The sequence below is a fragment of the Vipera ursinii genome (genome assembly GCF_947247035.1).
Source record: "Vipera ursinii genome assembly, chromosome: 16".
In the NCBI taxonomy this organism is placed as follows: Eukaryota; Metazoa; Chordata; class Lepidosauria; order Squamata; family Viperidae; genus Vipera; species Vipera ursinii.
Window position 1 is genome coordinate 5,200,437 of NC_139529.1, and position 25,780 is coordinate 5,226,216.

General features: G+C 48.1%; 3 protein-coding genes across 14 annotated transcripts in view; 1 reads left to right on the forward strand and 2 right to left on the reverse strand.

The window, feature by feature from the left end:
- Window positions 1-9,049, reverse strand: part of GOLGA2 (golgin A2) — a 35,345-nt gene extending 26,296 nt beyond the window's left edge. For 7 of the 11 annotated variants that reach the window (XR_014493909.1, XR_014493910.1, XM_083375064.1 and 4 more), the window contains exons 1-3: window positions 8,932-9,049; window positions 3,838-3,960; window positions 2,388-2,468 (exon numbers count right to left, since the gene is read on the reverse strand). Coding sequence is in view for 9 of the 11 variants with exons in the window: in XM_083375064.1 (XP_083231190.1) it covers window positions 2,388-2,468; window positions 3,838-3,960; window positions 8,932-8,979 (252 nt within the window). In the remaining 2 variants the exon portion in view is untranslated. Of the gene's footprint in view, window positions 1-2,387; window positions 2,469-3,837; window positions 3,961-5,168; window positions 5,252-8,931 lie in introns of those variants that run through there. The other 4 variants (XM_083375065.1, XM_083375063.1, XM_083375066.1 and 1 more) reach the window with 3 other exon arrangements.
- Window positions 9,050-9,229: 180 nt separating this feature from the next.
- SWI5 (SWI5 homologous recombination repair protein) lies at window positions 9,230-14,313 on the forward strand. The gene is made up of 6 exons (XM_083375412.1): window positions 9,230-9,332; window positions 10,994-11,291; window positions 11,416-11,464; window positions 12,213-12,328; window positions 12,818-12,912; window positions 14,086-14,313. Exons 2-6 carry the CDS (start codon window positions 11,140-11,142, stop codon window positions 14,148-14,150), a joined length of 477 nt encoding a protein of 158 aa, XP_083231538.1. The 5' UTR covers window positions 9,230-9,332; window positions 10,994-11,139; the 3' UTR covers window positions 14,151-14,313.
- A 1,045-nt stretch (window positions 14,314-15,358) lies between these two features.
- Window positions 15,359-25,779, reverse strand: TRUB2 (TruB pseudouridine synthase family member 2). 2 transcript variants are annotated; one of them, XM_083375409.1, is made up of 8 exons: window positions 25,609-25,779; window positions 23,851-23,985; window positions 23,409-23,483; window positions 22,196-22,257; window positions 21,002-21,083; window positions 20,756-20,828; window positions 16,908-17,044; window positions 15,359-15,634 (listed from the first exon to the last, which is right to left on the reverse strand). In XM_083375409.1, exons 1-8 carry the CDS (start codon window positions 25,721-25,723, stop codon window positions 15,366-15,368), a joined length of 948 nt encoding a protein of 315 aa, XP_083231535.1. In that variant the 5' UTR covers window positions 25,724-25,779; the 3' UTR covers window positions 15,359-15,365. The 2 variants fall into 2 exon arrangements, with proteins under 2 accessions (XP_083231535.1, XP_083231536.1); XM_083375410.1 differs by lacking the exons at window positions 15,359-15,634; window positions 16,908-17,044 and adding an exon at window positions 18,818-19,572.
- Between the last annotated feature and the right edge of the window lies 1 nt (window position 25,780).

Here is a 25,780-nt window from a genome sequence, read left to right on the forward strand (position 1 = left end):
GTATGAGTTGTTTTTTTTTCTAAACGAAAACCTCAGTATTCGGATTAAATTGCCGTGGTGGCGCTTGGCAATAAAGAAGTGGGTTTGGGGTCGCCGTTTGGGCACTTGGTCTCTAAAAGGTTCGCCATCACTGCCTTATGAGGCATGGCCCCTCTTGCAATATTTGCATGGGGAATGAAGGTTAGTTCTACCGTCCCACGCCTGGTAGGCACGAGGGAGGAGATAAAAGTCTGCAGGAAAAGGGCATTGACTACGCGCAAGCTGCTTCTCTGGCCCAGGGAATCCTCGACTTTCAACAACTCACTTAGCGACCATTTAAAGTTTGCCCTGGAAAAAAGGGAGTTCAAATAGCAGGCTCTCGAATATCTAGATATCCGGATGTGCTTAACAGATTGTTTAAATACATCTTTAAAAATGTTGCTGGGCGGGTTTCATCCAATCTTCAGCAGACACTCAGAGGCGACTACAGGTTCTATCCACACAAAAACAGTCCTCAAATTACAACAGCTCATTTAATGACCGCTCAGAGTGACAACGGCGTCGGGGGGGGGGGGGGGGAAAGACCTATGACCGGTTTTCACACTTAACGACCGTTGCAGTATCCCCACGATCAGGGGATCCAAATTCAGACTCCTGGGAACCGACTCCTAGAGGTCGTAAAACTGGGGGAAATTCACTTAACAAAGTTTCACTGAGCCACAGAAATCTTGGGCTCAATTGTGGTTGAGGACTGTGTGTGTGTGTGTGTGTGTGTGTGTGTGTGTGTGTGTGTGTGTTTGTGTCTGTTAGTCACCCAGAGTTGCTTGACAGTGAGATAGGCAGCATATAAATGTGATTAAAAAACACACACACACATATACGGAGATTCTCCTGTCATCCAGGTCATGGTTCTCCCAAAGGTGCTTTTTTCCCAAGATGCAACTGGACTTCCCTGGTTTTTCCTTTGAAGACGTTTCCCTTCTCGTCCCAGAAGCTTCTTCCTTCCATTCCCCACCCTCCAGTCAGAGCTGAGGAAGCTTCTGGGACGAGAAGCGAAATGTCTTCAAAGGAAAACCGGAAAGTCCAGTTGCCTCCTGAAAAAGATCCTGTGGGACACGCATCTCTATAGATCAAGACAACACCTGCGCCGTCATCACCACTCAGAACATGAATATTTATGGAACACACACCTCCCTGCTCCCTGTGAACAATCCGAATTCCAGATATACAGGAACACACCCATTTTAGAGAGATTTTTTTTTTTTGGGGGGGGGGGGGGAGAGACTGGATGTGTAGAGAACATAAGAGCCTTGGTGGAGCAGTGGGCTAATGCCTCCTTAAGTAACACCAGCTGCCTGCAATTAGTGCAGGTTCGAGTCCCACCAGGCTCAAGGTTGACTCAGCCTTCCATCCTTCCGAGGTAGGTAAAATGAGGACCCAGATTGTTGGGGGCAATTAAGCTGACTTTGTAATAATGCCGCTTGGGGTGGGTGGGTGAAAGCCCTAATAAAGCAGGCATATACGTAGAATGAAGGCTACTGCTAAGCTTGTAAGCCGCCCTGAGTCTTCGGAGAAGGGCGGGATATAAATGGAATTAAAATAAATAAAAAATAAAAAAAACTCTCTCAACAACCCAGCCCTGCTGATTCACTGTGGCCAAAACCACTTACAAGAAATTTACTTTTTGGGAAGGGGATTGGAAAAGGGGCGGGGATGGGGGCACAGCTTTCTCTCTGGTCAAAATTCTTGCCATTACAGGTAGTCCTCGGCTTACGACTGTCCATTTAGTGACTGTTCCTAGTTGCAACGGGGCTGAAAAAAATGACTGATGGCCGGGGTTGTTTTTTTCCACACCGGCGACCATTGCAGCATCCCCCCGGGGTCGCGGGATCAAAATTCAGAGGTTTGGCAGCCGACTCATACTTGTGACGGTTGCCTGTGATCACGCGATCCCCTTTTGCGCCATTCTGACAAACAAAGTCAAGGGGCTGTATGTGTGTGTGTGTGAGGGGGGGGGGAAGCTGGATTCATAAAACAACCGCATGGCTAACTTAACTGCGGGGATTCCCTTAAGAACCGTGGGGAGAAAAGTCGTAAAACGGGGGCATTAGCAACAGAAATGCTGGGCTATGTTGGGCCTGCCTTTCCAAGCAGCTGCTCTGTAATCTGAACCCAGTTAAGGAACCACGGGCGAGAGGAACAAGAGCAGGCGGCTAAAAATAACTCCGCACAAGCCAGCCACGACGACATTCCCAGAGCGGGGGCCACAAAAGGCTCTGCAACCTGCCACCCCCCCCAGCCCCGAAAGAACGGCCCAACGGGCTCAGCCCGGATTGGAAGCAGGCGGGATGGACGGACAGACAGACGGATGGCAAGCCGGCCCGGACGGGTTCTGACAGCTGCCTCACCTTCCACTTGTCCAATGTAGGTATGGCTACCCCATTGGAGCAGTTAAAGTCGGACACCAGCACTTTCAGAAGACTCTCAATCTACAGGAGCAAAAGAAAAAGAGGAAGAGAAAGAGCTGAGGAAAAAAGAAGGGGGGGGAGGAGAGGGAAGGGACAGGAAAGAATGTCGATCCTGGGAAGCGAAAGGAACAAGGGGCCAAGAAGCCGGGCAGGAAAAGTTTTAAGAAGACAACCCAGCGCCGCTGGAGACAAGGGAACTTGCAGGCACATGTCAATGGAGGTTCTCACTCACCCAGGTGTGCCAAAGGTGGTTTTTTTTTTCCCTCCGGGTTTCTCTTTGAAGACGTTTCCCTTCCCATCCGGGAGGGTTCTTCAGCTCTGGCTGGGAGGGGTGGGGAATGGAAGGATGCCAAAAAGCTGTCTGCGAGGCGTTCTCAATCCTTCCGTCCCGGCGCCATCCATCCGGTCAGAGCCGAAGAAGCTCCTGGGAGGGGAAGCGAAACGTCTTCCAAGGAAAAAGCAGAAAGTCCGGCTGCCTCCTGTAAAAAGCCCCTTTGGGGTCGAGCTGGCACGTGGTTTCTGACGGCAAATATGAAGGAGAGGCACTTTTAACCTAACTTCCCCGGAAGCAACTCTTCATTCAGCTTGGTCTGTTGTTTCTTAACATCACAGCGAAAGAGAAAGAGATTCGTGACTTACAACAGTTCGTTTAGCGACCGTCTGAAGTGACCACGGCACTGAAAACGGTGAATTAGGACCATTTTTCGGTCCCTAGGGTCACATGATTAAAACTCAGTCGCTTGGCAACTGGCTCCTATTGATGGCGCTCGCAGTGTCTTGGGGACACGCGATTCCCCCTTTGCTACAGGCAAAGTCAATGGGGGAAAGCCGGATTTACTTAACAACCGTGTTGCCAGCTCAACGACCGCAGTGGTTCGCTTAACTGGGGCAAGGAAAGTCGTAAATTGGGGCAAAGCTCGCCGGACAACTGTCTCGCTTAAGCCACAGCAATTCTGGGATCAGTTATGGTCATAAAGAGAGGAGTCCCTGCACCTGGATCAGTAACACAAGGTTAAAAAAACTCCATCTTGAACTGGGGACTTCAACTCCCAGAATTCCTGAGCCTGCCATGCCCCTCTTTAGGACGTGGGGACTTAAAATTCCCAGAATTCCTGAACCAGCCACGTCCCTCTTTAGGACCTGGGGACCTCCGTGAACCAGCCACGCCCCTCTTTAGGACCTGGGGACTTCAACTCCCAGAATTCCTGAGCCTGCCATGCCCCTCTTTAGGACGTGGGGACTTAAAATTCCCAGAATTCCTGAACCAGCCACGCCCCTCTTTAGGACCTGGGGACTTCAACTCCCAGAATTCCTGAGCCAGCCACGTTCTGCTTGAAGCAGAATCCAGGAAGCAACTGACATTGGAGAAGTTGACAGGAAGAAAACTTACATTTTCAGGAGATTGTACTCCATCACTAACAGGCATCTCTGGGCGACTTGCTTCTTTACTCCTCCGTTTCTTTTTGGCCCCCACTGCCAACACGGGGCTGTTTTTCTGCTGATATTCTTTCAGCTGAGGGGGGAGAAAAAAGGAAAGCAGTTTGAAATTAAACTCATCTGAAGTTGGAACTGTCTCCAAACAAAATTAAAATCTTGTAGAAAAAAATACCCCAGGAGGAGGAGGAGGAGGAAGAAAAAGACGGGGTTATTATTGAATGTATTGATTATTCAAGTGCTTTCCCTGAGTTCGTACTAACTAAATTTGAAAAACTGCCGGTAAGGTTAAACTTCCTAAGCGGTTCCAGTTAGATGAAATTTTAACAGTTTTAACGATGATGTGGTTGCACGCTTTCGCCAGCTCATTTCCTGTCACATCCAGAGCAAAAGTGGAAGGGAAAAATATCCAGCTATATTTTGGAAAATATAAACCGGTTCATAAAGGAGTCGACGTAGTCTTCAAGCAGCCTTTCTTCCCAACATGTGAAACTGATAATTAACCGTCAATCCAAATTTTGAAGGCATTTTTTTTAAAAAATCCCATTTATATCCCGCCCTTCTCCGAAGACTCAGGGCGGCTTACAATCTAAAGCACAAATCAATGTGCTTAGCGATAGCCTTCATTCTATGTATATGCCTGCTTATTAGGGCTTTCACACACCCCCCAAGCGGCATTATTACAAAGTCAGCTTAATTGCCCCCAACAATCTGGGTCCTCATTTTACCTACCTCGGAAGGATGGAAGGCTGAGTCAACCTTGAGCCTGGTGGGACTAATTGCAGGCAGCTGGTGTTACTTAAGGAGGCATTAGCCCACTGCTCTACCAAGGCTCTTTACCTTATCATTTTCAAATGCCTTTGTAACTCTGAGCAGTCATTAAATGAACTTTTGTAAGTTGAGGACTTCTTCTATGCGGATAGAACCAACAGTGAGCCGTGTCTGCTGAAGACTAGTTTAAACCCACACAGCAACGTTTTAAAGAAGTATTTAAACAATCTATTAAGTACACATCCGGCTATCTAGATATTCAAGTGTCGGCTATTTGAAGCATTTCCCCCCCCCCAATTCTATGTGTAATCCTTTACCTATAACCTGAAAAAAAAGAAGCGAAAGCCACCCTGTTCTTCTGAAAACGACGAGGCAATTTCTCCCTTCAGTTCAGAATTTGAAATTAAAGTCCAAATGAAATAGTTAGAAGATTGCCACCGTTTACGTATTTCTCAGAGGTTGCAACACAGCCATAGACGACAAAGAAATACTCAACTTAGCGCCCTAATAGTCTACCTTATTTGATTTAATCATTTTGGTTTGAAGCCAAGGGTGTCCTTGTAGCAAACTTGTCCTTGAAAATTTGCAGGAGACTAACTTAAACTCTTTGACCCAACACGCACGCACACACACACACACACACACACACACACACAAAGCAGTGCTCATTCCATTTATCACCAATTTCACCAGACATAATAACACTGAATAGAACAACAGAGTTGGGCGGGACCTTGGAGGTCTTCTAGTCCAACCCCCTGCTCAGGCAGAAGATCCTATACCGTCTCAGTCAAATGGCTATCCAATCTCTTCTTGAAAACCTCCAATAGTGTGGGAGGGAGGGAGAGGAAGATGGGAAAAGAAGAAGGAAGGAAGGAAGGAAGGAAGGAAGGAAGGAAGGCAAAATAACAGAGTTGGAAGGGACCTTGGAGGTCTTCTAGTCCAGCCCAGTGCTCAAGCAGGCGACTCTACACCATTTCAGACAAATAGTTTAGTTTTAGTTTAGTTTTATTAAATTTTTATACCGCCCTTCTCCCGAGGGACTCAGGGCGGTGAACAGGGCATATGATAAAAATACAAAACTAGTTGTCCAAGCGCCTCCTAAAAACCTCCAGTGATAATTTAGTATTGAGGTACGTTGCTAAACGAAATTCACCACCAACATTCAACAGCCAGCCAGCCAGCCAGCTAGCTAAGAAACGCACGTGACCTACAGAGAGTCAAGTCAAATATTGACAAATTTCTTTACTTTTCTTACTGGGCCTTTTACAAAATAAATATTCAGGCTCTTAAGGTAGGGTTCTACTCTTCCCGAGCAGAGGACGATATAACACCAGGCCCAAAATCCATTGTTTTCTAGAATCCGTCTTGCACAGACAAGTCAGCCACCCACGCATGCCACACATTAAATATACCCTCTGCTAAGAGGCCGGGAGCGAATCTTAAGTTGATATTCAACATTAGGGGACCATTTCACCACGTCGGTGTTGGTAGTGACCAGTTTCAATGGCAAATTTTGAAAACCACACACCACGGCTGTGATTTCCAAGGCATTCCGGATGTTCCCGTCCTTGGTTCCCACATGAAAGGGCCATTCTTCCCAAATGCCACAAAACAAGCACATACCATTGATGGGCTTGTCTAGTTTATCCAGGAGTTTGGAAAAATGCCTGGAGTTTTGGGCATGGAAAACTCTCACCTGATAAAGACGTTTCACCTTCAGGGTATTGTCAGTTTAGCTACGAACACATTCAGGAGATAAAACTATAAAATTATCCTATGGAGGGTACACTTTGAAAGGAACAACTTCTGGCCAACCCGCCAAATTATTATTAATACAGATAGTCCTCGACTTACAACAGTTACTTTAATGACCATTCAATGCTACAGTCAATGGGGAAAATGGCTTATGACTGTTTTTCACGCTTAACAGCCATTACAGCATTCCCCATTGGTCACATGATCAAAATTCAGACGCTTGGCAAGTGACTCGTATTTATGACGGCTGCAGTGTCCCGGGGGGTCACGTGATCCCCTTTTGCGACCTTCTGAGAAGCAAAGCCAATGGGGAAGTCAGATTCAATTAACAACCGCTTTCCTAACTTAACGACTCCGCAGTGATTCACTTAACAACTGGGGCAAGAAAAGTCGTAAAATGGGACAAAATTCACTTAACAAATGTTTCACTTAGCAGCAGAAAATTTGGGCTTCCCTGTGGTCGTAATTCAGGATTTTGGTGACAGATCCTAAGCTTTAGAATAATTTCCCAGGAAGCAAAGTCAAAGAGGGGGGGAGCTGGCCTGACTTAAGTGCAATGATTTGCTTAACAATCACGGTTAAAAAACAAACAACTGTGGATGCGACTCACTTAACAAGCACTTTGCCTAGGCGCCAAATGTGGCCGTAAGCCGAGGACGATTTGTCTGAGGTTTAAAAAGATGCCCTTCTCTGCCCCACTCTTAATTCCCAAACTATAAAGGAAATATTTTAAGCAAAAGCAGTCTTATCTCCCCCCTCCCCCAAAACTAACCAGCTGTATGCCAGCTCCCTTCTATTCTATCATGAGGGGAAACCCGTTTATGGTTTTTGTTGTCCTCCCTCCCTCTGGAAGCACACTGGGCGCGTCTTTGCCAAGAGGCAAATAAAGGGAGGGGTGTGTGTCAAACTTTTAGGGCCCCCCCCAGAAGGCCTAGAAGTGCCTTTGCAAGAAAGCCCCGCCCCCCCCTCTTTTCCAAGCTTCATCTGGAGGAGGCTTCTCTCCCAGGTTTGCAAAGGGATCTATTGGATCCCAGAGGAGGGGGCTGACATGATAGCAGTGTTCCAATATCTCAGGGGCTGCCCCAAAGAAGAGGGAGTCAAGCTATTCTCCAAAGCGCCTGAAGGCAGGACAAGAAGCACCGGATGGAAACTAGTCAAGGAGAGAAGCAACCTAGAACGAAGGAGAAACTTCCTGACAGTCAGAACAATTGACCAGTGGAACCACCTGCCTCCAGAAGCGGTGAATGCTCCAACACTGGAGGTTTTTAAGAAGAGACTGGACAGCCATTTGCCTGAAATGGTATAAGGCAGGGGTGTCAAACTCAATTTCATTGAGGGCTGCATCAGCATTGCGGTTGCCCTCAATGGGCCGGGTGGGTATGGCCAGGGTGGGTGTGGCTAGAGTGCATATGGCCTACTGGGTGGGCATGGCCAGCTCTACATCATTGGCACCAAGGGTGCCTATGGAGGCCTGGGCAGGAGTGGGACAGATCTGGGGGTCTCTGGCAGAAGGAGGGTCTCTGGGCCAGGGCCAAGGCAGTGGGGGCCGTTCCCTCACTGTTTCCAGGATGGCTTCACGGGCCGCATGAAACCACTTCGCGGGCCGGATCCGCCCCCCGGGCCTTGTGTTTGACATGTCTCCTGCCTGAGCAGGGGGTTGGACTAGATGACCTCCAAGGTCCCTTCCAACTTTTTTATTATTATTATTATTATTATTATTATTATTATTATTATTATTATTATTATTATTATTACTATTACTATTATTATTGGGGAGGCTCTCCCACATTGCAAGCCCCAAGTACCAGATAAGAGTCACACACCCCCAACTTCAACTTGCAGGCACCCATAAAAGCACACACACACACACACACACACACACCCTTTGACTACAACTCCCATCAGCCTCCACCCCATCCGACGGTTTCTCTCCCACCTTTGCAAAGGGATCTACTGGATCCCAGAGGAGGGGGGCCGATTTAGGGGGGGAGGGTCTCCCGATGGCATCGCGAGCCGACGACCGACCCTTCCCTCCTCCTCCTCCTCCTCAGGCGCCCCCGAAAGCACCGACGAGCCCATCTCCCAACCCTAATCCCCGCCACCCAGGACTCCCCGGCCTCCGCCTTGGACTCCAAGTCCCATCAGCCTCCACCCTCTCCAAAGGCCACGCTCCCAGGGGGGAGGTGAGCTGTCCCTCCAGCATCCCCCAGAAGGCCTCCGGGACGAACAGCCCGGCCCTCCCCTCCCGTTCCCGGAAGCGATCAGGCCCGCGGGCGGGGGAGGATGGGAGTTGTAGTCCCCGAAGCCGGGAGGGCTGGGGAGGATGGGGCTTGTAGTGCGGCCGGAGTGTGTGTGTGGGGGGGGTGGAGGTCGGAGAAAAAAAAAAAAAGGAGACCGGGAGGGTGGGCGTCGTCGTCGTCTCTCCCTCAGGGCCCGGGGCGGAGAAGCCAAGCCAGGCCCGGATTAGGCCTCGCCGCCTCAAGACGCAGCCCGGGCCCGGCCGCCCACGCCTCCCGCTTGCCTTCTTCTTGGCCGCCGCCAGCTTGTTCTGCCTGCTGTCGTCCGCCATCTCCGCGCCGGGCCCGGCCACGTCAACCCGGCGGGCGGCGCGAAGCGAAGCGGCTGGGCCGCACCGAGGCTCCGCCACTCCGCTACTGCGCACGCGCGCTCGGGAGGGGGGGAGAAAGCGGGGGGGGGGGCGTGGGCCAGCGGGCGGGGCGGAGCTGCCGTTGGGCCAATGGGCGGGAGGGAGGCGGGGAGGCCCCGCCCTGCCGCCGGCGAGGCTGAGCTCGAGACGCGTCCGGCGGCTCTGCGCAGGCGCGGCGGGCAGGCGCATGCGCCCCTCCTCTTCCTTTCCGCCGTTAATGGCCGCCCTTCTCTTGGCTTCTTTGCTCTTCTTTTTTTAAATTTTCCTTCAGAAACGTACGCGGAACTCTGCTTCTTTTGCCTCGTGTATAATGATGCGATGAGAAAGGGTTGTTGTTGTTTTTAAAAAAAAAGGATAAGAAAGACTCAAGGGAAACGGCGGGGGAAGTCAGGCAGGGGATGATGGGAGCTGGGGTTGCTTGTAGGTGGTGGTGGTGGTGGGAGCCATCTTGCCCATCATCCGCAGAGCAGGAGCAGGGCGAGCTTGGAGACCCAACAGAGCTCTTCAGGGGGCTGTGTGGACCTGGGAGTTCCTCCACTCCAGCTCCCATCATTCCCAACCTGACTCCAGATGGGGGATGGAGTCCTTTTGCCCTGGAAGCGGGGGGGGGGGGCTAACATTAGGGAAGGGGATTGCAGCTTTGCAATGACAAACCCCCACCCCCATCAGGAGCTGCTTGTTGAGCTTGACTGGAAAATCCCATTTTTAGGGTTCCCTTTGAACTATATCAGGTTCAACCTGCTGGGCTGCTTTCCACAAATTTTGTTATTTATCCAATATGTATGGTTTTGCTGAATCATTGGCCAGGTGGTTTTTCTTTGCTTTCCACAGTGACTTAACAGGGAGCCGAGAGATGCATCTTCACAGCTTTGCAAGCAACCCCTTTTAAAACTTTTTTTTCCCCCATAGCAGCCTCAAAATGCCCCTAATTCGGAGCAGCCCTTTTGCAAGCTGGCTTAGCTAACCAAGGCAAGGCAACATCTGTCAGATGGCTGTGATCAACACTGGTGCTTTACCTCCCTTCCCACTGAGTCATTCTGTAATCAGGTTGGCTCACAAAAGAACAGGATTGGGGAGGGACCTCATAAAAGAACATGTTTTTTTCTCGTAGAGCTGAACTGCCCCAAGTCTGCCATCACGCAACCCCAAGTTGCCCTAGCGTGCAGCTTGCATGTCATAGAGGAGCATTGCAGAATATTTGGCTCTTGCTGAGTTGAACCTCCAAGGTGCTTTTTCCAAATGCGAAGGAAACTGCTGGAAAAAGAAAGGCAGGGTCTAGATGGAAAATGTGGTTGGGCAGCGGATACATTGAATAAATTACTATTTTTATTAGACTAAGGGTGCAACATTTCACCTAATATCCCAAAGATGCTTTTTCACAAGGCAACTGGACTTTCTTGTTTTTCTTTGAAGACGTTTCGCTTCTCGTCCAAGAAGCTTCTTCAGCTCTGACTGGATGCTGAAGAAGCTTCTTGGACGAGAAGTGAAACGTCTTCAAAGAAAAACAAGAGAGTCCAGTTGCCTTGTGAAAAAGCATCTTTGGGATAACTATGACCTGGATAACTTGAGAATCTCCATAGAGATTTCACCTAATAGTGGAGGAATCCATAATACAGATTTAACCAGGGTTAAATCCTTCATTGACTTTTTAGGCATCACCTTATCATGGATGTCATTATTATTCCAAAGCTCCCCAGTTATTCCTAACACGAATGCCTACTTTAACAAGGTTTAAGTTTGGTCTTTAGTATGATGCTTGCCTTGCAATTTTTTGAAGGAACCTGACTTTCTGTTTGTGGTTTTCAGTCTGTTTGCCTTGCTGGCCTCTATTATGTCTATTATGTTTAAATCCCTAGTACCTTGGCCATTGTTTTCTCATGTTTTATTTTTACATCATTAACGGTTTTCAAAAAATTGCAATCTCTTTATGTCACAGCTTTGGCAGAACACACTTCCTGCATGACATGAGGCCGACAATCTCCAGCTTTCGGACTGCAACCCAGCAACCAAGATGCTTATGAATTACACACACCCGTGAACTGCAAAACTCCCTTTATTCTTTCCTGACGACGGAATCCCCAGATGCAGAAGGAAAAGGAAATTGTGGACTGCAGTTCTGCCACTGGCTTGGAAGATATTCTGGCTAAACAGGCACATGAATCCCCTTTGAATCAAGCGGGCAAGCAGAACCTGGGACTAAGGGCTAAAATCTCCCCACAACCTTTAACGTGGAGGTAAGAACGGTTTAAATCTTGCACTTTAATACATTTCTTGGCTAATGTGAGGTTTCAGGTTTGTCCTGACTCATTTGAAGAACTTTCAAATTCTTTTCTTAACATTTTTTTTTCTCCAATTCAGGACACCTCAAGCAGCCCGGAGAAATTGCAATACAAGCTTTAAGTCTCCGGTAAGCATCTGCAAAATGAAATCTCTCATCCATCTATAGAATGTGCATTGATAGCTAAGTCTGACATTCTAGGAATGTAGAAAACAAATCTAGATTGGAAACCCACAATTGTAGTCCAGATTCCTTGAGAAAAACCTATGTAGGTGATTCTGATACGTGGCCGGGATCCTGGTTGTTATCTCTTGGTTGTAAACCACGCAGGACTAAAAGTTACATTCAACAGGTCAAAATAAGTTTACACATGTTGAGTGGCTCTATATTTCTTTGCATTCAAAGTAATTAAATTGTATCAATTTTTTAAAGGTAAATCAACATTTTTGGAGACTTTTGATTTAATTTTCTTAGACAACGCTAAGCTGTAAACCGATCAGATATTATCGGTTGGGTTGGATTTTTAGTGAATAAGGCAAGTTTCAAGCTAAGACTTTTTTTGCAGGATATGCAAATCTTTTGCATGTAAATAGGATTGCTTGGAATCTCAACTTATTTTTATAAGGAAAAAAATATTAGTCTTGATATTATCAGGAAAGCTGGAGAGAGGGTGGCAATAAGGATTTTCAGAGTAAAAATTATCCATTTTCTTGGCAATAGATATATACTACATGGGACCAAGTAGATTTTTGGCTGTCTTTGTGGCGTTTATTCCCCATCCCAACTCCTGATAGCTCTGAAGCTATTTTAGAATCTCACCCCCAGTACTGAAATGGTAAAGATGTTTAACATTCTGTTGTCTTTCTCTGCTCAACAGGTTCTTCCTCCGAAGAGCGGTCAGCCTGCCGATAAGGACGTCTTGCAGCATGATGTCAAAGAGCTAAAACACAAAGGACTTGCTCTGGATCAGGAAATAGCACAAATCAAGGCTGAGTGCGTATTTATAAGCGTTTCACATACAACAAGACATCGGTTTCAGATTGTGTGGTTGGGCAATCGCAACTTCACTACAGCAGTTTCTTCAGGAGGAAAGCTGAGTTAATGTAGCCAGGCCCAACATAACTAGGGAGTGGATTGCTTTGGATGATTCCAAAACCATTTCCACCCCCAGTAAATTTGGGGGGGGGGCAGGGGGGTGAGAGGCTGTTTTCCACAAAAGCTTTTTGAAAAACCATTGCATGACCCCAGCAAAGTCAGATTGCCACAGACTAGTGAATAAAGTGGAATATTTTAAGAATTCCAGTATCTCGGGAATGGGGTTTCGGCACCTGTTATTAATTTAAGCAAGGCTGGGGTTACTAGAAGACAGGAGAATAGATACAGAGCCATAAATATTTTTTTCTTGAATCTTGTTCCTCCTCCAACAGCTCTTAAGAATCACACATCTGGTTTGTCTTGACTTTTCTTACCTTTTTTTTCCAGAGGATACAGCCTGGAGGAATTGGAAAACCACATTACTCTTCTTCACGAATACAATGAGATAAAAGACACGGGACAAATGCTTTTAGGCAGATTGGGTAAGTAAGGACTAAAATAAAATCACGCCGGCTGGGTGGGTGAAGGTAATTTTTTTTAAACTTTAAACATTCTCTTTTGGAAATCCCAAAGGTGCTTTTTCAGGAGGCAACTGGACTTTGTTTTTTCTTTGAAGACATTTCTACTCCAAGAAGCTTCTTCAGCTCTGACGGGATGGTGGGGAATGGAAGGATTTATACTCCTTGCAGACGGCTGGTCATTTGCCTTCTTTTAGAGAGTCGTTGAGGCCACTTGGAGGTTTACCTATGTCCTCAGGGGCACCTGAGCAGTGCAAATGGGTGCTGCAGGATGTTTCCTGCCCTGTGTCCTCTCACTGTTGAAGACAGGCACAAGTTGTTGGGGATGAGTCTGTGTTGTCTGAATCTCAGAGTGAAGCGCAAATGGTTCCTGTAGTCTGCACTGCTTTCTGGAAATCCGCTCATACTCCCGCACCATTTGAAGGGCATTACCGACCATCCAGTCAGAACTGAAGAACCTCCTTGGATAAGAAAGTCCAGTTGCATCTTTGGGACAACCATGACCTGGATAACTGAGAAATCTCCATAGACATTCTCCTTTGGAAAGTGAGTTTGGATAATTTAGCATCATCGTTCACCACCTGGTGCCTCTTAAGATGCACGCCAACATCTGGAGAGTTGGGGAGAGTGACTTAAAACAGTTGGGTGTTTGTCTTAATTTCTCCAGGCCCACTATGCACATACAAGCAACTTTAACGAAAGGCAAACAATCTGGGACGTGACATCATAAAACTGGGCTGCACAGATGCCAGTCTTTAAACAAAGTTAAGTTTTATGAGAGACAGCTTGGAGTACTGGTTAAAGGCACCGAGCTACAAACTCGGTTTGAGTTCTGCATTAGCCAGGTCAGTCACACTCACAGCCCTAGGAGAAAGAAGGCAAGGGGAAAATAAAATGAAAATGAAACATTGCCAAGAAAACTCTACTCACTTGTCCAGATGGTCACCAAAAGCCAGGATTGACACACCCCCACCCGAGGCGCAAAATTAAAACATGCACAAAAGTCTTAAGAATCCAGTCAAAAAGCAGAGTTTAATGATTACAGTTTGTGGAAGCGATTACTGCCTCGTTTTTTTCCTCTTTCTGCGCTCCTTTACGATCTTAATAATAATAATAATTGTCTGCTTTCTCTCCTAGCGGCAATCAGAGGCGTCACCACCAAAGACCTCTACCCTGAATTTGACCTCGATCTGAATGATTAGGAGGAATGTAAAATGTGACCCTATTCCCTCACCTAGACTGTGGAAATATAATGCGTGGCAAAAAGGCAATCACTGTAAGTTCATTATTCCCCCCCAGAAATATTAATGAAATTAGCTTTGGGGCGGAAAAAAATCATTTAATGGATGGAGAAGCTGTTGGACTTAATACCTCCGTTTGGAGACGGACAGAACAGAATTTTCTAGATATGGACAAATCTACAGAATTCTAGAAAGCTGCCTTGGATTGAGTAATAATTGCTAATGGTCCTCCTCTCTTCGTTGGGAGAGTTGACCAGGCTAAAATATAAAGCCATAAAAACAGAAAAGATTTTATTAATTGTAATAAGGGCTGCAGGTGTCATTGATAGTCTAAATGGAAATCCCTTCAGCCTTGGGTCCAATTCAACCTGAGCCCAGTTTTCTTCTCCCCCCCCCCCACCCCAAAGAGGGCTGAATTTGAAGGTGGAATCCTCTCCAAATCATTGTGAATTGTTAACTATGATCTGAAATGTAGGCTTCTTCAAATATGGCTGTTGAAAAGAGCGAGGGGCCCTGCTCTTTTGGAGCATGTTGAGAAAACAACGCTGTCTATAAAAAAATGGTGACTTATTTGCTTGGAAGAGAATTTCAAAAGCATCGATGAGATGGTTTAGCCTTGACGCTGAAATAAAGGGATGTGGGTTTTTTTTGCGTTGAAATCCAGACATTGCATTCCACAGACATGGGCATAAATTGAAAAACAGATCAAAGCTTTTGACTTTCATTTAGTAACCAACATCTGCTAAGAATGTTTTATTTCCATGCTAGGAAGAAACAAAATAGCTTATTTTAATAGAAATTTGGTTGGTGTTTGAAAGACAGAACTGTGGTAACAATATGTTACTTTGAAATATCCAATTTCAGCCACAACAACTAATTTTGCTGTGCTGGATCTGGGCACAGTGTCCAATCTTTCCTTCCTTCCTTCCTTCCTTCCTTCCTTCCTTCCTTCCTTCCTTCCTTCCTTCCTTCCTTCTTCTCTCTCTCTCTCTCTCTCTCTCTTCCTTCCTTCCTCTTTCAAATTGCAATATCCTTGGCATGTTGTCGAGAGAGGAACATGCCAACTTGGAATTTTCTGATCCAAGCTAAAAATTGGAATCTCTGGGATGTTTCATCAGGCTTTCCCCCAATATTCCGAGAATTCTAGCAAACTTCCCATTGAATTCTGGATCCGGGTCAGATTCGTTCTCTTTCACAATCCACGCCGTGTTTCAGGCGCTCAAGACTGGTTTCAAGTTCAGCGTCTACTTTCTGCTTGGCTTGCAAAATTGCCCGCTGGATGTTAGGGAGGTCCCACTGGGTTCTCAGCAGTGCGTCCTCCAGCCCAAGGACGCCATCCCGAAACCGCCTCACTTGGGTGCAGACCGCCGTGGTCTTCAGTTCCAACCCTATTTCGTGAACTATTTTGCGGAGGTACTGTTGGGTCTCGTGCAAGCAGTGAATTTCTAAGAAAGGCAGGAAAGAAAAGCCAGTAGCTAAGCAAAATTTAAAGCTGTACTTCATAATTGCAAGTTGGAAGGGCTGAACAGGACTCTGAAACAATCTGTTCCCTTAGGTAAAGGTAAAGGTAAAGGTTCCCCCGCACATGCGTGCTAGTCGTTTCCGACTCTAGGGGCTGGTGCTCATCTCCGTTTCAAAGCCGAAGAGCTTGTCCGAGGACGTCTCCGTGGTCACGTGGCCGGCATGACTAGACGCCAAAGGCGCACGGAACGCTGTTACCTTCCCACCGGAGTGGTCCCTATTTTTCTACTTGCATTTTTACGTGCTTTCGAACTGCTAGGTTGGCAGAAGCTGGGACGAGTAACAGGCGCTCACTCTGCTACGCGGCACTCGGGATTCGACCCGCCAAACTGCCGACCTTCTGATCGACAAGCTCAGCGTCCTAGCCCACTGAGCCACCGCGTCCCTTTCTCTGTTCCCTTACCCCAGTATAATTAAAAACAACTTCAGGCCGGTCTGGCTAAGAAAGAAATAATCTTTCAGCTGTTTAGGCCTCGTAGGGGAAACTCCCCATTCTTTTGTCTTTTGAGTCCAATTCTGACGGATCTGCGTTATACTAGGTTCTTGAGTAAAAGCCATTCTGACTGGCCCAGTTTTTATTTCCTGGACTAGAGGCATCCCGAATTTTAGCAGGATGTAGATTCTGCCTTTAATTGCAGTCTTTTCCCTTTCCTTTGACATTGCTGAAAAACAGTACGGTGGGCAAAGTGAAGAATCTCCCCCCACCCCCAGTCTCCATCATTTAGTCCAAGGTTTCTCAAACTTGGCCACTTTTAAGATGACTGGACTTCAACCGCCCTGAGTCCTTCAGGAAAGGGCGGTATATAAATGTAATAAAATAAATAAATAAAATAAATTCCCAGAATTCCACAGCGTGGGGAACTCCAGTTGTTTTAAAGTGGCCAAGGGGTCTTCAAACTTGGCCCTTTTATGACGTGTGGACTTCAACTCCCTGGCTGAGGGATTCTGGGAGTTGAAGTCCACAAGTCATAAAAGGGCCAAGCTTGAAGACCCCTGCCCTAAACCCGATGCTGATTATTTTTTTTTGCAGCATCCCTGGTAGCCATCCGACCCGCCACTAGTTCATTCCTTCGAAGTCATCTTTGGAGTAACGGGAATAAAGTCAGAAGGGGGGGGGAGATTTAAAGAGAATTCCGCAGCTTAATTTCCTATTTTTAAATAAAAAACAAGGCCTTAATCTAAGAGAGAAGGCCATACCCAGCTGGAATTCAGGTGGGTCAAAACGGAGACATCGCACAGCCGTGATCAAAGGCGGGCTCTTGCTCATGGGCCGAATGAGGCCTTTGACAGCCAACTCGTAGGCTTCTTGAGTTTGCAGGTCAAGGTTAGCCCACCTGGAAAGGGGTAAGGATAGAAAACAGGAGCATAATTATTTGGGAACAACAGGTCAGTCCAGGATGCGAGATTGGGTGTCCATTTACAGCCATCGTCGTTTTATGTCGCCCACGTTGCTATGAAGATTATTCCCTCCGTGTTCCAAACAAGGGAGTCGTTTTGGCTATGATGCAGCTACTCCCCGACTTCATTTAGTGACCCTTCAAAAATTACGACGGCACTGAAAAACATGACTCACGACTGTTTTCCATACTTGACGACCGTTGCAGCATCCCCAGGGTCATGTGATAAAAATTCAGATGCTTGGAAACCGACACTTATTCGTGACGGTTGCAGTAGGCTGGGATCCTACTATCCCCCTTTTGTGACCTTCAGAATCGGAATAGAGCGGGAAGGGACCTCGGAGGTCATCTAGTCCAGCCCCCTGCTCAGGCAGGAGACCCTATACCATTTCAGGCAAATGGCTGTCCAGTCTCTTCTTAAAAACTTCCAGTGTTGGAGCTTTCACCGCTTCTGGAGGCAGGTTGTTCCACTGGTTAATTGTTCTGTCAGGAAGTTTCTCCTTAGTTCTAGGTTGCTTCTCTCCTTGACTAGTTTCCATCTGTTCCTTCTGGAGGTAAGCCATCCCAATGATGAATAGAATAACAGAAATGGAAGGGACCTTGGAGGTCATCTAGTCCAACCCCTTGCTCAGGCAGGCAACCCTATGCTATTCCAGCCAGGTGGCTGTCCAATCTCTTCTTAAAATCCTCCGGTCATGGAGCACCCACAGCTTCTGAAGGCAACTTCTGTTCCACCAGTTAATTGTCCTCGTTGTTAGGAAGATTCTCCTTAATTCCAGGCTGCTTCTCTCCTGGATTAGTTTCCATCATTTCTTGTCCTGCCTTCTGGAGAATAAGTTGACACCCCCCCTTCTTTGTGGCAGCCCCTCAAATACTGGAAGACTGCTATCATGTCCCCCCTAGTCCCTTTTTTCTCTAGACTTAGCCAAACCCAGTTCCTCCAGTCGTTCTTTGTATGTTTTAGTCTCCAGGCCTTTAATCCTCTTAAAGGCCTGGAAACTAAAACGTACGAAGAACGGCTGCAGGATTTGGGCATTGCTCTTCTCTGCCCTTTTTCCAAACTTCTGGATTTAAAGAGGATTCCATTCAGTAACCGCAGCAATTCGCTGAACAACTCTGGCTAAAAGGGTCGTAAAAGTGGACGCGATTCTCAGCCATCTTATTTAGAAACGGAAATTCTGGCCCCAGATCAAAGCACTCTTTGTATTGGTAACATTTACACCCCCAAAGAAGTGTGTAATTCCCCTCCCCCCCCCACACACACACCTGGATCCTAGATTCTCTGGTCCAGAAGTGCTAGAGAACTCTGGTTAATTTAACCAAACCACCCTGACAGACGTGATTCTCCTTATTTACCAAAGCTTTAACGCAAGCATGCCAAGCTTGAGAAAAGCTGCGGTTACAATTGGAAGTCAGCTACTTCTGGAATTTTCTGGAGGAGAGCCAAGGGCCTACGGGTTGCAACAGGGGTGTGTATATTGTGAGAAGCCAGCTTTCCCTAACCTGGTGTGGCCCAGGTACGTTAAGACTTCTGTTTTCCCATCACTCCCAGACTTGCTGGAAAGGTGACGGTCGCTCCGATTATCACGTTGCTGCCCATTTAATCAATAAAGGCAGAGGTTGGCCCAGTCACAAATGCTTTACCCGGCCCTGCGCTCCACCCTTTTGCAAAGACTCCACGCTCGTTTCGAACGTACGAATATTTTATTATGCCGCATGCTGCGAAAAGTCGGTCAACTCCTGCTCTAAAACCACATTCCCCCCCCAAAAAACACCAGGATGTTTTGTTGCCTCTCCAGCTTCGCTTCCGAACTAAGAAATTTCACCATCCGGGGAACCAGTCTCATTTTCGCTGGGTTGTTGTTGTTTTTTAAAAAAACTAGGGTTCGCCCCCCACCAGCCAGGAGAGAGACTCCTTCAGTTCACAGCCTCGCCGACTTGGGCAGAGTCCATTTTTATTTTAGATCAAGAGCCTTTTCCGAGATCGGCCTTCCGACTCTTTTTTTTTTTTTTAATCAACCGCTTCTTGATCGTCTTCCTCTTCGCCCGCCCGCCCGGCAAGCAGCCTGGCCAGGAGGGATGCGAAACCTGGCAGAACGGCTTGGCTTTCCGCTCCCCGTGTCCTCGTTTAAGGCTTCTTCTCGTCCTTTCCCGAAGGGACGGAGGGCCGCACTTGCTGCAGGGGATAATTCCGCAGGTATTCCAGGAACTCCTCGGCACGCTGGTCCGCCTCCGTCTCGGGGCGCAAATAGCACCACAGGAGGATCAGGACCATGACCAGGGTGATCAGCAAGGCCCGCCAGGCAGGCTGCCGCTGGTCGCTGCCCATGGACTGCCAGGCGGTCCACCGGCGGGGGTTGGCTGGGCTCTTGGTGAAGCAGAGCGGCTCCGAGCTTTCGGGCTCCTCTGGCTTTGGGGATGGGCTGTAGAGGCGCCGAGGGAGGAAGCCGAGGGACGGGGGCGGCCTGCGAAGAAAACAGAAGGAGGTTGGTGACCGCCTCCGTGCCACCTCACCAAGCCAGCCTCCTTCTCCCATTCCAGGATTTTGGACGGGGTCCTTAACGACTGAACACTCAACGACCGATCGAACTGACGTCGGAGCGATTTACGTCCCCTTTTTTTTTTCCAGAGTGACGACAGCTGCACCGGCTCGCACAATTGCATTTTAGGCCCTTGGCAACCGGCTTGCCTTGATGGCCGTTGGCACCATCCTGCGGTCAGGATGACACCACCACCACCCCCCTCTCCAAATCTGTTAACCGTTTTGCCCCGTTTCTGGCGTTTATTCCGGCAAGAAAAATGCATTTGCTCAAACGGTTGCTCCGTTCCCTTCACGACTGTTGTAAAGCAAACAGTTCTGGCTTCCAATCTGGTGATGCCTCAACGTACAGCTGCGATGACCGATAGCCATAATTCCTGGGTCAGTTGCGGTCATAAACCAAGCCCTGTAGTAGCTTGCCAAGTGTCTGGCAGCGGGACAGTGAAGTGGTCTAACGCTTGCGTGCATAAGAGATAAGATTCTTTTTGCTAAGCAAACCAAAGTCCACCATGCCTCAAGCTATCACTTTGGAAAGATGTTAAAGTGGGCTTATTTTGGGTAACAATCCTCAGGCAGAAAGGAGATTTTTAAAAGGATTTCTTTTTGCATCCTGGTAGCGCGCTCTGCGGATTGCAAAGGCCCAGGGCAAATTGGTTGCAGGATGTGGATATGGCCGGTCTAGAGAAAAAGACTAGGGGGGGACATGATAAGCAATATTCCAGTATTTGAGAGGCTGCCACAAAGAGGAGGGGGTCAACTTATTCTCCAAAGCCCCAGAAGGCAGGACAAGAAACAACAGATGGAAACTAATCAAGGAGAGAAGCAACCTGGAATTAAGGAGAAACTTCCCGACAGTGAAGACAATTAACCAGTGGAACTGCTTGCCTCCAGAAGTTGCGGGTGCTCCGTTGTCTGAGATGGTATAGGTTCTCCTGCTTGAGCAGGGGGCTGGACTAGAAGACCTCCAAGGTCCCTTCCAGCTCTCTTCCGATTCTAATTCTTCTTGAACGTCCCTAACATTAGGCACGGGTTGAGCCAGCCCCCTTCCACACACCACACCAAAAAGCACGTTGCCCCTTAGACGCAGTCACTGCAATTGGAATACTCACTGCAGTAAAGCCTTGTGATTGGATCCCTGGATCACCGAAACAATCCGTTCCAGCTTCTCCCGCGTCACGTGATCTCCAAAGAAGAAGAAGACAAGCAACGTTTAGCTTCCCTTCCTCTGGTTTTCCCCCCTCCCCCGTCTTTTCCCAAAGCAATTCCGAAAAGAAACCCAATCCTGGAAAATCACCAACTGCAGAGCAGGTCGCCTTAGGGCCCCCCCCCCCCCGCTTCCCGGACGAGTCACTTACCGAATGTGCTCTTCTCAATCAGTTTCCCGGTGTCTGAGAAATTGTCGGTGGCTTTGCCAAACAAGCCGCTAACGGTGTAGGCCTTTGAAAAAAGAAAACATCCGGATAGCAGACTGCGCATTGCAAAGGCATAGGACAGAACGTCCTAAAAGCAGAACGTCAGCCCAAGAAAAGACAAAAAGAGCCGAATCTACTGTTTTGGATGGAAATTGTTCTTGAATCTAAACAAGAGAGGAAAGACCCCTCCCTCCCAGCACTGATGATGTTACCTAGCTGGGTCATGAAACGTCTGCAAGAAAAGAAGCAAGCGCAGAGAGCACCAAGGGCCCCATAATTCTCCTCCTCCTCCTCCCCCCCCATCCCTCCTAGCACTGATGATGTTACCTAGCTGGGTCATGAAACGTCTGCAAGAAAAAAGCAAGCGCAGAGAGCACCAAGGGCCCCATAATTCTCCTCCTCCTCCTCCTCCCCCCCCCCGAATCCCTCCTAGCACTGATGATGTTACCTAGCTGGGTCATGAAACGTCTGCAAGAAAAGAAGCAAGCGCAGAGAGCACCAAGGGCCCCATAATTCTCCTCCTCCTCCTCCTCCTCCTCCTCCTCCTCCCAGCACTGATGATGTTACCTAGCGGGGTCATGAAACGTCTGCAGGAAAACATCCAAGCGCCGAGAGCACCAAGGACCCCATTGTCCTCCTCCTCCTCCTCCTCCTCCCTTTTCCACTCCCTTCTCGCACTGATGATGCTACCTAGCTGGGTAGTGAAACGTTCTGCAAGCAGACCCAACTCGGAGAGCACCAAGGACCCCACAGTTCTCCTCCTCCTCCTCATCTCCACCAACCCCATTCCCTCCTGGCACTGACGATGTTACCTAGCTGGGTCATGAAACGTCGGCAAGAAAAGCAACAGGCGCAGAGGCCACCGAGAGTCCCACAGTTTGATCCTGGGCTACAGATATTATTCTCTTCTACCAAGTTTCTTCCAGCTCAGGAGATGAAGCTATATGGACGTCTTTTAACATTCCACGTGCCTCGTGGGCTGTTTTGAGAGCCTCCCCGAGACTTGAGGGGGCTTAGTTGCAAATGGAGGGATTTCCCCACGTGTGCTATACCAGCTCTCCTTAAACGTAAACGGAGCTTCGCATTGCCAACAAAAAGCACCGCCTGCTAAGCACCCAAGATGGAGGGGCAGCTTACCCTGGTAAGATGTGCACTGTACCAATTTTTGATCAGCTTGGTGCCGTGACCCACGCCGAGTACTGGAGGAGTAAAACACAGAAGGCAAACAAACGAGAATTAAAAAGGTCACTATCTCCTATCAGTAAGTTCCAGCAGCCAGGTCAAAGTGGATTTAAATTCATCTGGGCAGGAAGAATTGCCTAGAACACTGGACAGTCCGCAGTGGAACCAAAAAAAAAAAAAAAAAGGATTGTTCCAAATTGTAAATCCATCATTCTAGAAAAATTCTGGATAAGCCCCAGTTTTCAAACAGGAAAAGCTAAAAAAAAAAACAACAACCCACAATCCAACAAAGCTGAGCAGCAGTCCTTCCTAATAGGTTAACGGAAACATTTCTAAAAGCAAATTGCAGGAGAATATTGATGCTGAGAGTCCCTTGGACTGCAAGGCGATCAAACCGGTCAGTCCTAGAGGAGATCAACCCTGACTGCTCTTTAGAAGGCCAGATCCTGAAGCTAAAACTCAAATACTTTGGCCACCTAATGAGAAGGAAGGACTCACTGGAGAAGAGCCTAATGCTGGGAAAGATGGAGGGCAAGAGAAGAAGGGGACGACAGAGAATGAGGTGGATGGATGGAGTCACTGAAGCAGTAGGCGTGAGCTTAAATGGACTCCAGAAGATGGTAGAGGACAGGAAGGCCTGGAGGAACGTTGTCCATGGGGTTGTGATGGGTTGGACATGACTTCGCAACTAACAACAACAACATTGATGCTCTGTCCCAAAGCTGCTTTTTTTCCCAGGAGGTGACTGGACTTGTGTTTTTTTCTTTGAAGACGTTTCTCTTCTCCTCCTAGAAGCTTCTTCAACTTGGACTGGATGGTGGGGGAATGGAAGGATTTATACTCCTCGCAGACAGCTGGTCACTTGCACCCTTTTAGAGAGTCGATGAGGCCACTTGGAGGTTTTCCTGTGTCCTCAGGGTCACCTGAGTGGTGCAAATGGGCGTGGAGCCTGAAGAAGCTTCTTGGAGGAGAAGCGAAATGTCTTCAAAGAAAAACAAGGAAGTCCAGTTGCCTCTCGAAAAAGCACCTTTGGGACAACCATGACTGCGAATCTCCACGGATATATTGACGCTCTACTGATATCCCAGTTAAAAACTGGCGAGCGAGTTTGATCAAGCCTCCCCCTCTTCCCCAAGGAATTTTAACGCCTAGAGTTGCTTTTGCTTACCAAATACTCCGGACGATTGCATGTCCAGACGAGGGCCTGCTCCAACATGCAATTCCGTAAAAACCGGTCCTGAAACTTAAGAAAACCAACACGGATTTTAAGAGCGGAAGGACGCTCCCGTTGTATACAAAGCAAATAAAACGGTGGGAAATCCAAAAAAAAAAATTCCCACTGTGCCAAGCAAGATTACCTTTTAATTATTATTTTTTTAAAAAAAGAAAAATGCCCAACATAGTGCTTTTGTTTTGTTTTTGTTTTAAAGACGCCAGGCGGCATCCACCAAGCCACTCAGCGCGAAAAGAGCAAATGTTTTGCCAAAAAAACTTGGAAAAAGTTCCTGGTTGGGGAAGGTTGATTTCACACCACGAAAATAGCGAGATATCTTCCAACAAAACACAAGTGCAAAAGATAATATAACGGCCAATTCTCTTCACCATCTTACCTAAAGGATGGTCAGCCAGCATAGGAACCTGGCTAACCATCAAGGTTAATTCCTTCCCGGTCCCCTCCTTTTCGGCCATGACGGGCTGAAAGCATATTTGTTGACAAGGTTCTGGGTACTTTAAGGAGTTTAAGCCTGAAAAAAAGGAAACAAAACATTTTTCCCCTCTTATCCCCTCTTCCCATCCCCTCTGACATCTGGACCCTTCAGATCTTTCTTCTGATTCAAGCGCGCAGCAATTTGCATTTGAGCCGCGTGGGTGGGTGGGGGGCTGGATTAGAAGGACCTCCAAGGTCCCTTCCAACTCTCGTTTGTTTTCTGGAAACTCATCCCATTTTGCTCAATGCCTCTTGGGAAGGAAGATGAGGCTTTCCCGATACGTTTACAGCCATCCATTCTGCTCCTTCGGAGCCCTCCAGATGTTCTCAACGTCTGGGAAAAGCAGTGTTATGTATCTGAGGGGTCCTTGGTACTAACACTGATGACGTTACCTAGTTTGGGTCATGAAACGTCTGCAAAAAAAAAAACAGCCAAAACACCAAAAAAAACCACCAAAGATTCCACAGTCATCGTCTTCTCACAAACCCCTCTCCCTTCTAGCCCTGATGATGTTACCTAGTGGGGTAATAAAATGTCTGCAAGGAAAAAAACTAAGCTGAGCACCAAGGACCCCACCCTCCTCCTCTTCCTCCTCCTCGCAAACCCCACTTCCTTCTAGCCCTGATGATGTTACCTAGTGGGGCAATAAAATGTCTGCAAGAGAAGCACAAACTCGGGAGAGCACCAAGGACCCCACAGTCCTCCTCCTCTCTGCAAACCCATTCCTTTAGCATTGATGATGTTCCCCAAGGACCCCACAGTCCTCCTCCTCTCTGCAAACCCATTCCTTTAGCATTGATGATGTTCCCCAAGGACCCCACAGTCCTCCTCCTCTCTGCAAACCCATTCCTTTAGCATTGATGATGTTCCCCAAGGACCCCACAGTCCTCCTCCTCTCTGCAAACCCATTCCTTTAGCATTGATGATGTTCCCCAAGGACCCCACAGTCCTCCTCCTCTCTGCAAACCCATTCCTTTAGCATTGATGATGTTCCCCAAGGACCCCACAGTCCTCCTCCTCTCTGCAAACCCATTCCTTTAGCATTGATGATGTTCCCCAAGGAGCCCACAGTCCTCCTCCTCTCTGCAAACCCATTCCTTTAGCATTGATGATGTTCCCCAAGGAGCCCACAGTTCTCCTCCTCCTCCTTGCAAACCCCGCTTCCCTTCGAGCACTGATGACGTTCCCTAGTTGGGTCATGAAACGTCCGCAAGAAAAACCACCCAGCTCAAGAGCGCACCCAGGACCCCTTCATTTCAATCCTGACCTACAAATCTCCTTTATTAAGTATCTAGCGGGCTTCCTGCGTAAACAAGGTCGTTTGTGGGCCTCCCTCCAAAGCTACAAAATCTTGGGGTGGGGGAAAAACTAGCTTTTGTGTGTGTTTGTGTGTGTGTGTGTGTGTGTGTGTGTGTGTGTGAAACAGCTGGAACGGAAATCAAGGAATAGGCAGCGGAGCAAACGCGCCCTTGGAAAACTCGCTGCGCGCTGGGAAAAGCGCAAAGGGGGAAAACGGGCGAGGCGCCCGCGGGCGGCGCGCTTGCAGAATCTGCACCGGTGTGTGTAGGTGGGGGGGTGGCAGCAGTCTCTGGCCGGGGGGGGGGTGGGCTGAAAGGAGAAGCGGTGGGGTGGGGGTAGTTGAAGGAGGAAGCGGCTCACCCTTCATCAGATGCAGCCTCACCGTCTCCCTGGCCGCCCTCCAGTGCATGCCCGCCGGCTTGTAGACGGCGAAGAGCCCTTGCAAAGCCGTGCCCGCCGCAGCCGCCGCCCGCATGGTTGCCGCTGTCCTCGGCCGGCGCAACCGCCTCTCCGCTCCCCCCTAGCGCTGCCG

Coding starts and splice junctions, on each gene's coding strand:
- TRUB2 (XM_083375409.1), bottom strand. CDS start 25,723: ATGCGGGCGGCGGCTGCGGCGGGCACGGCTTTGCAAGGGCTCTTCGCC. Junction 23,484..23,850: donor GCTGGCTGACCATCCTTTAG/GTAAGATGGTGA, acceptor GGTTTTCTTAAG/TTTCAGGACCGGTTTTTACG. Junction 22,258..23,408: donor GCAATCGTCCGGAGTATTTG/GTAAGCAAAAGC, acceptor TTACTCCTCCAG/TACTCGGCGTGGGTCACGGC.
- SWI5 (XM_083375412.1), top strand. CDS start 11,140: ATGCAGAAGGAAAAGGAAATTGTGGACTGCAGTTCTGCCACTGGCTTG. Junction 12,329..12,817: donor ATAGCACAAATCAAGGCTGA/GTGCGTATTTAT, acceptor TTTTTTTTCCAG/AGGATACAGCCTGGAGGAAT. Junction 12,913..14,085: donor AATGCTTTTAGGCAGATTGG/GTAAGTAAGGAC, acceptor TTTCTCTCCTAG/CGGCAATCAGAGGCGTCACC.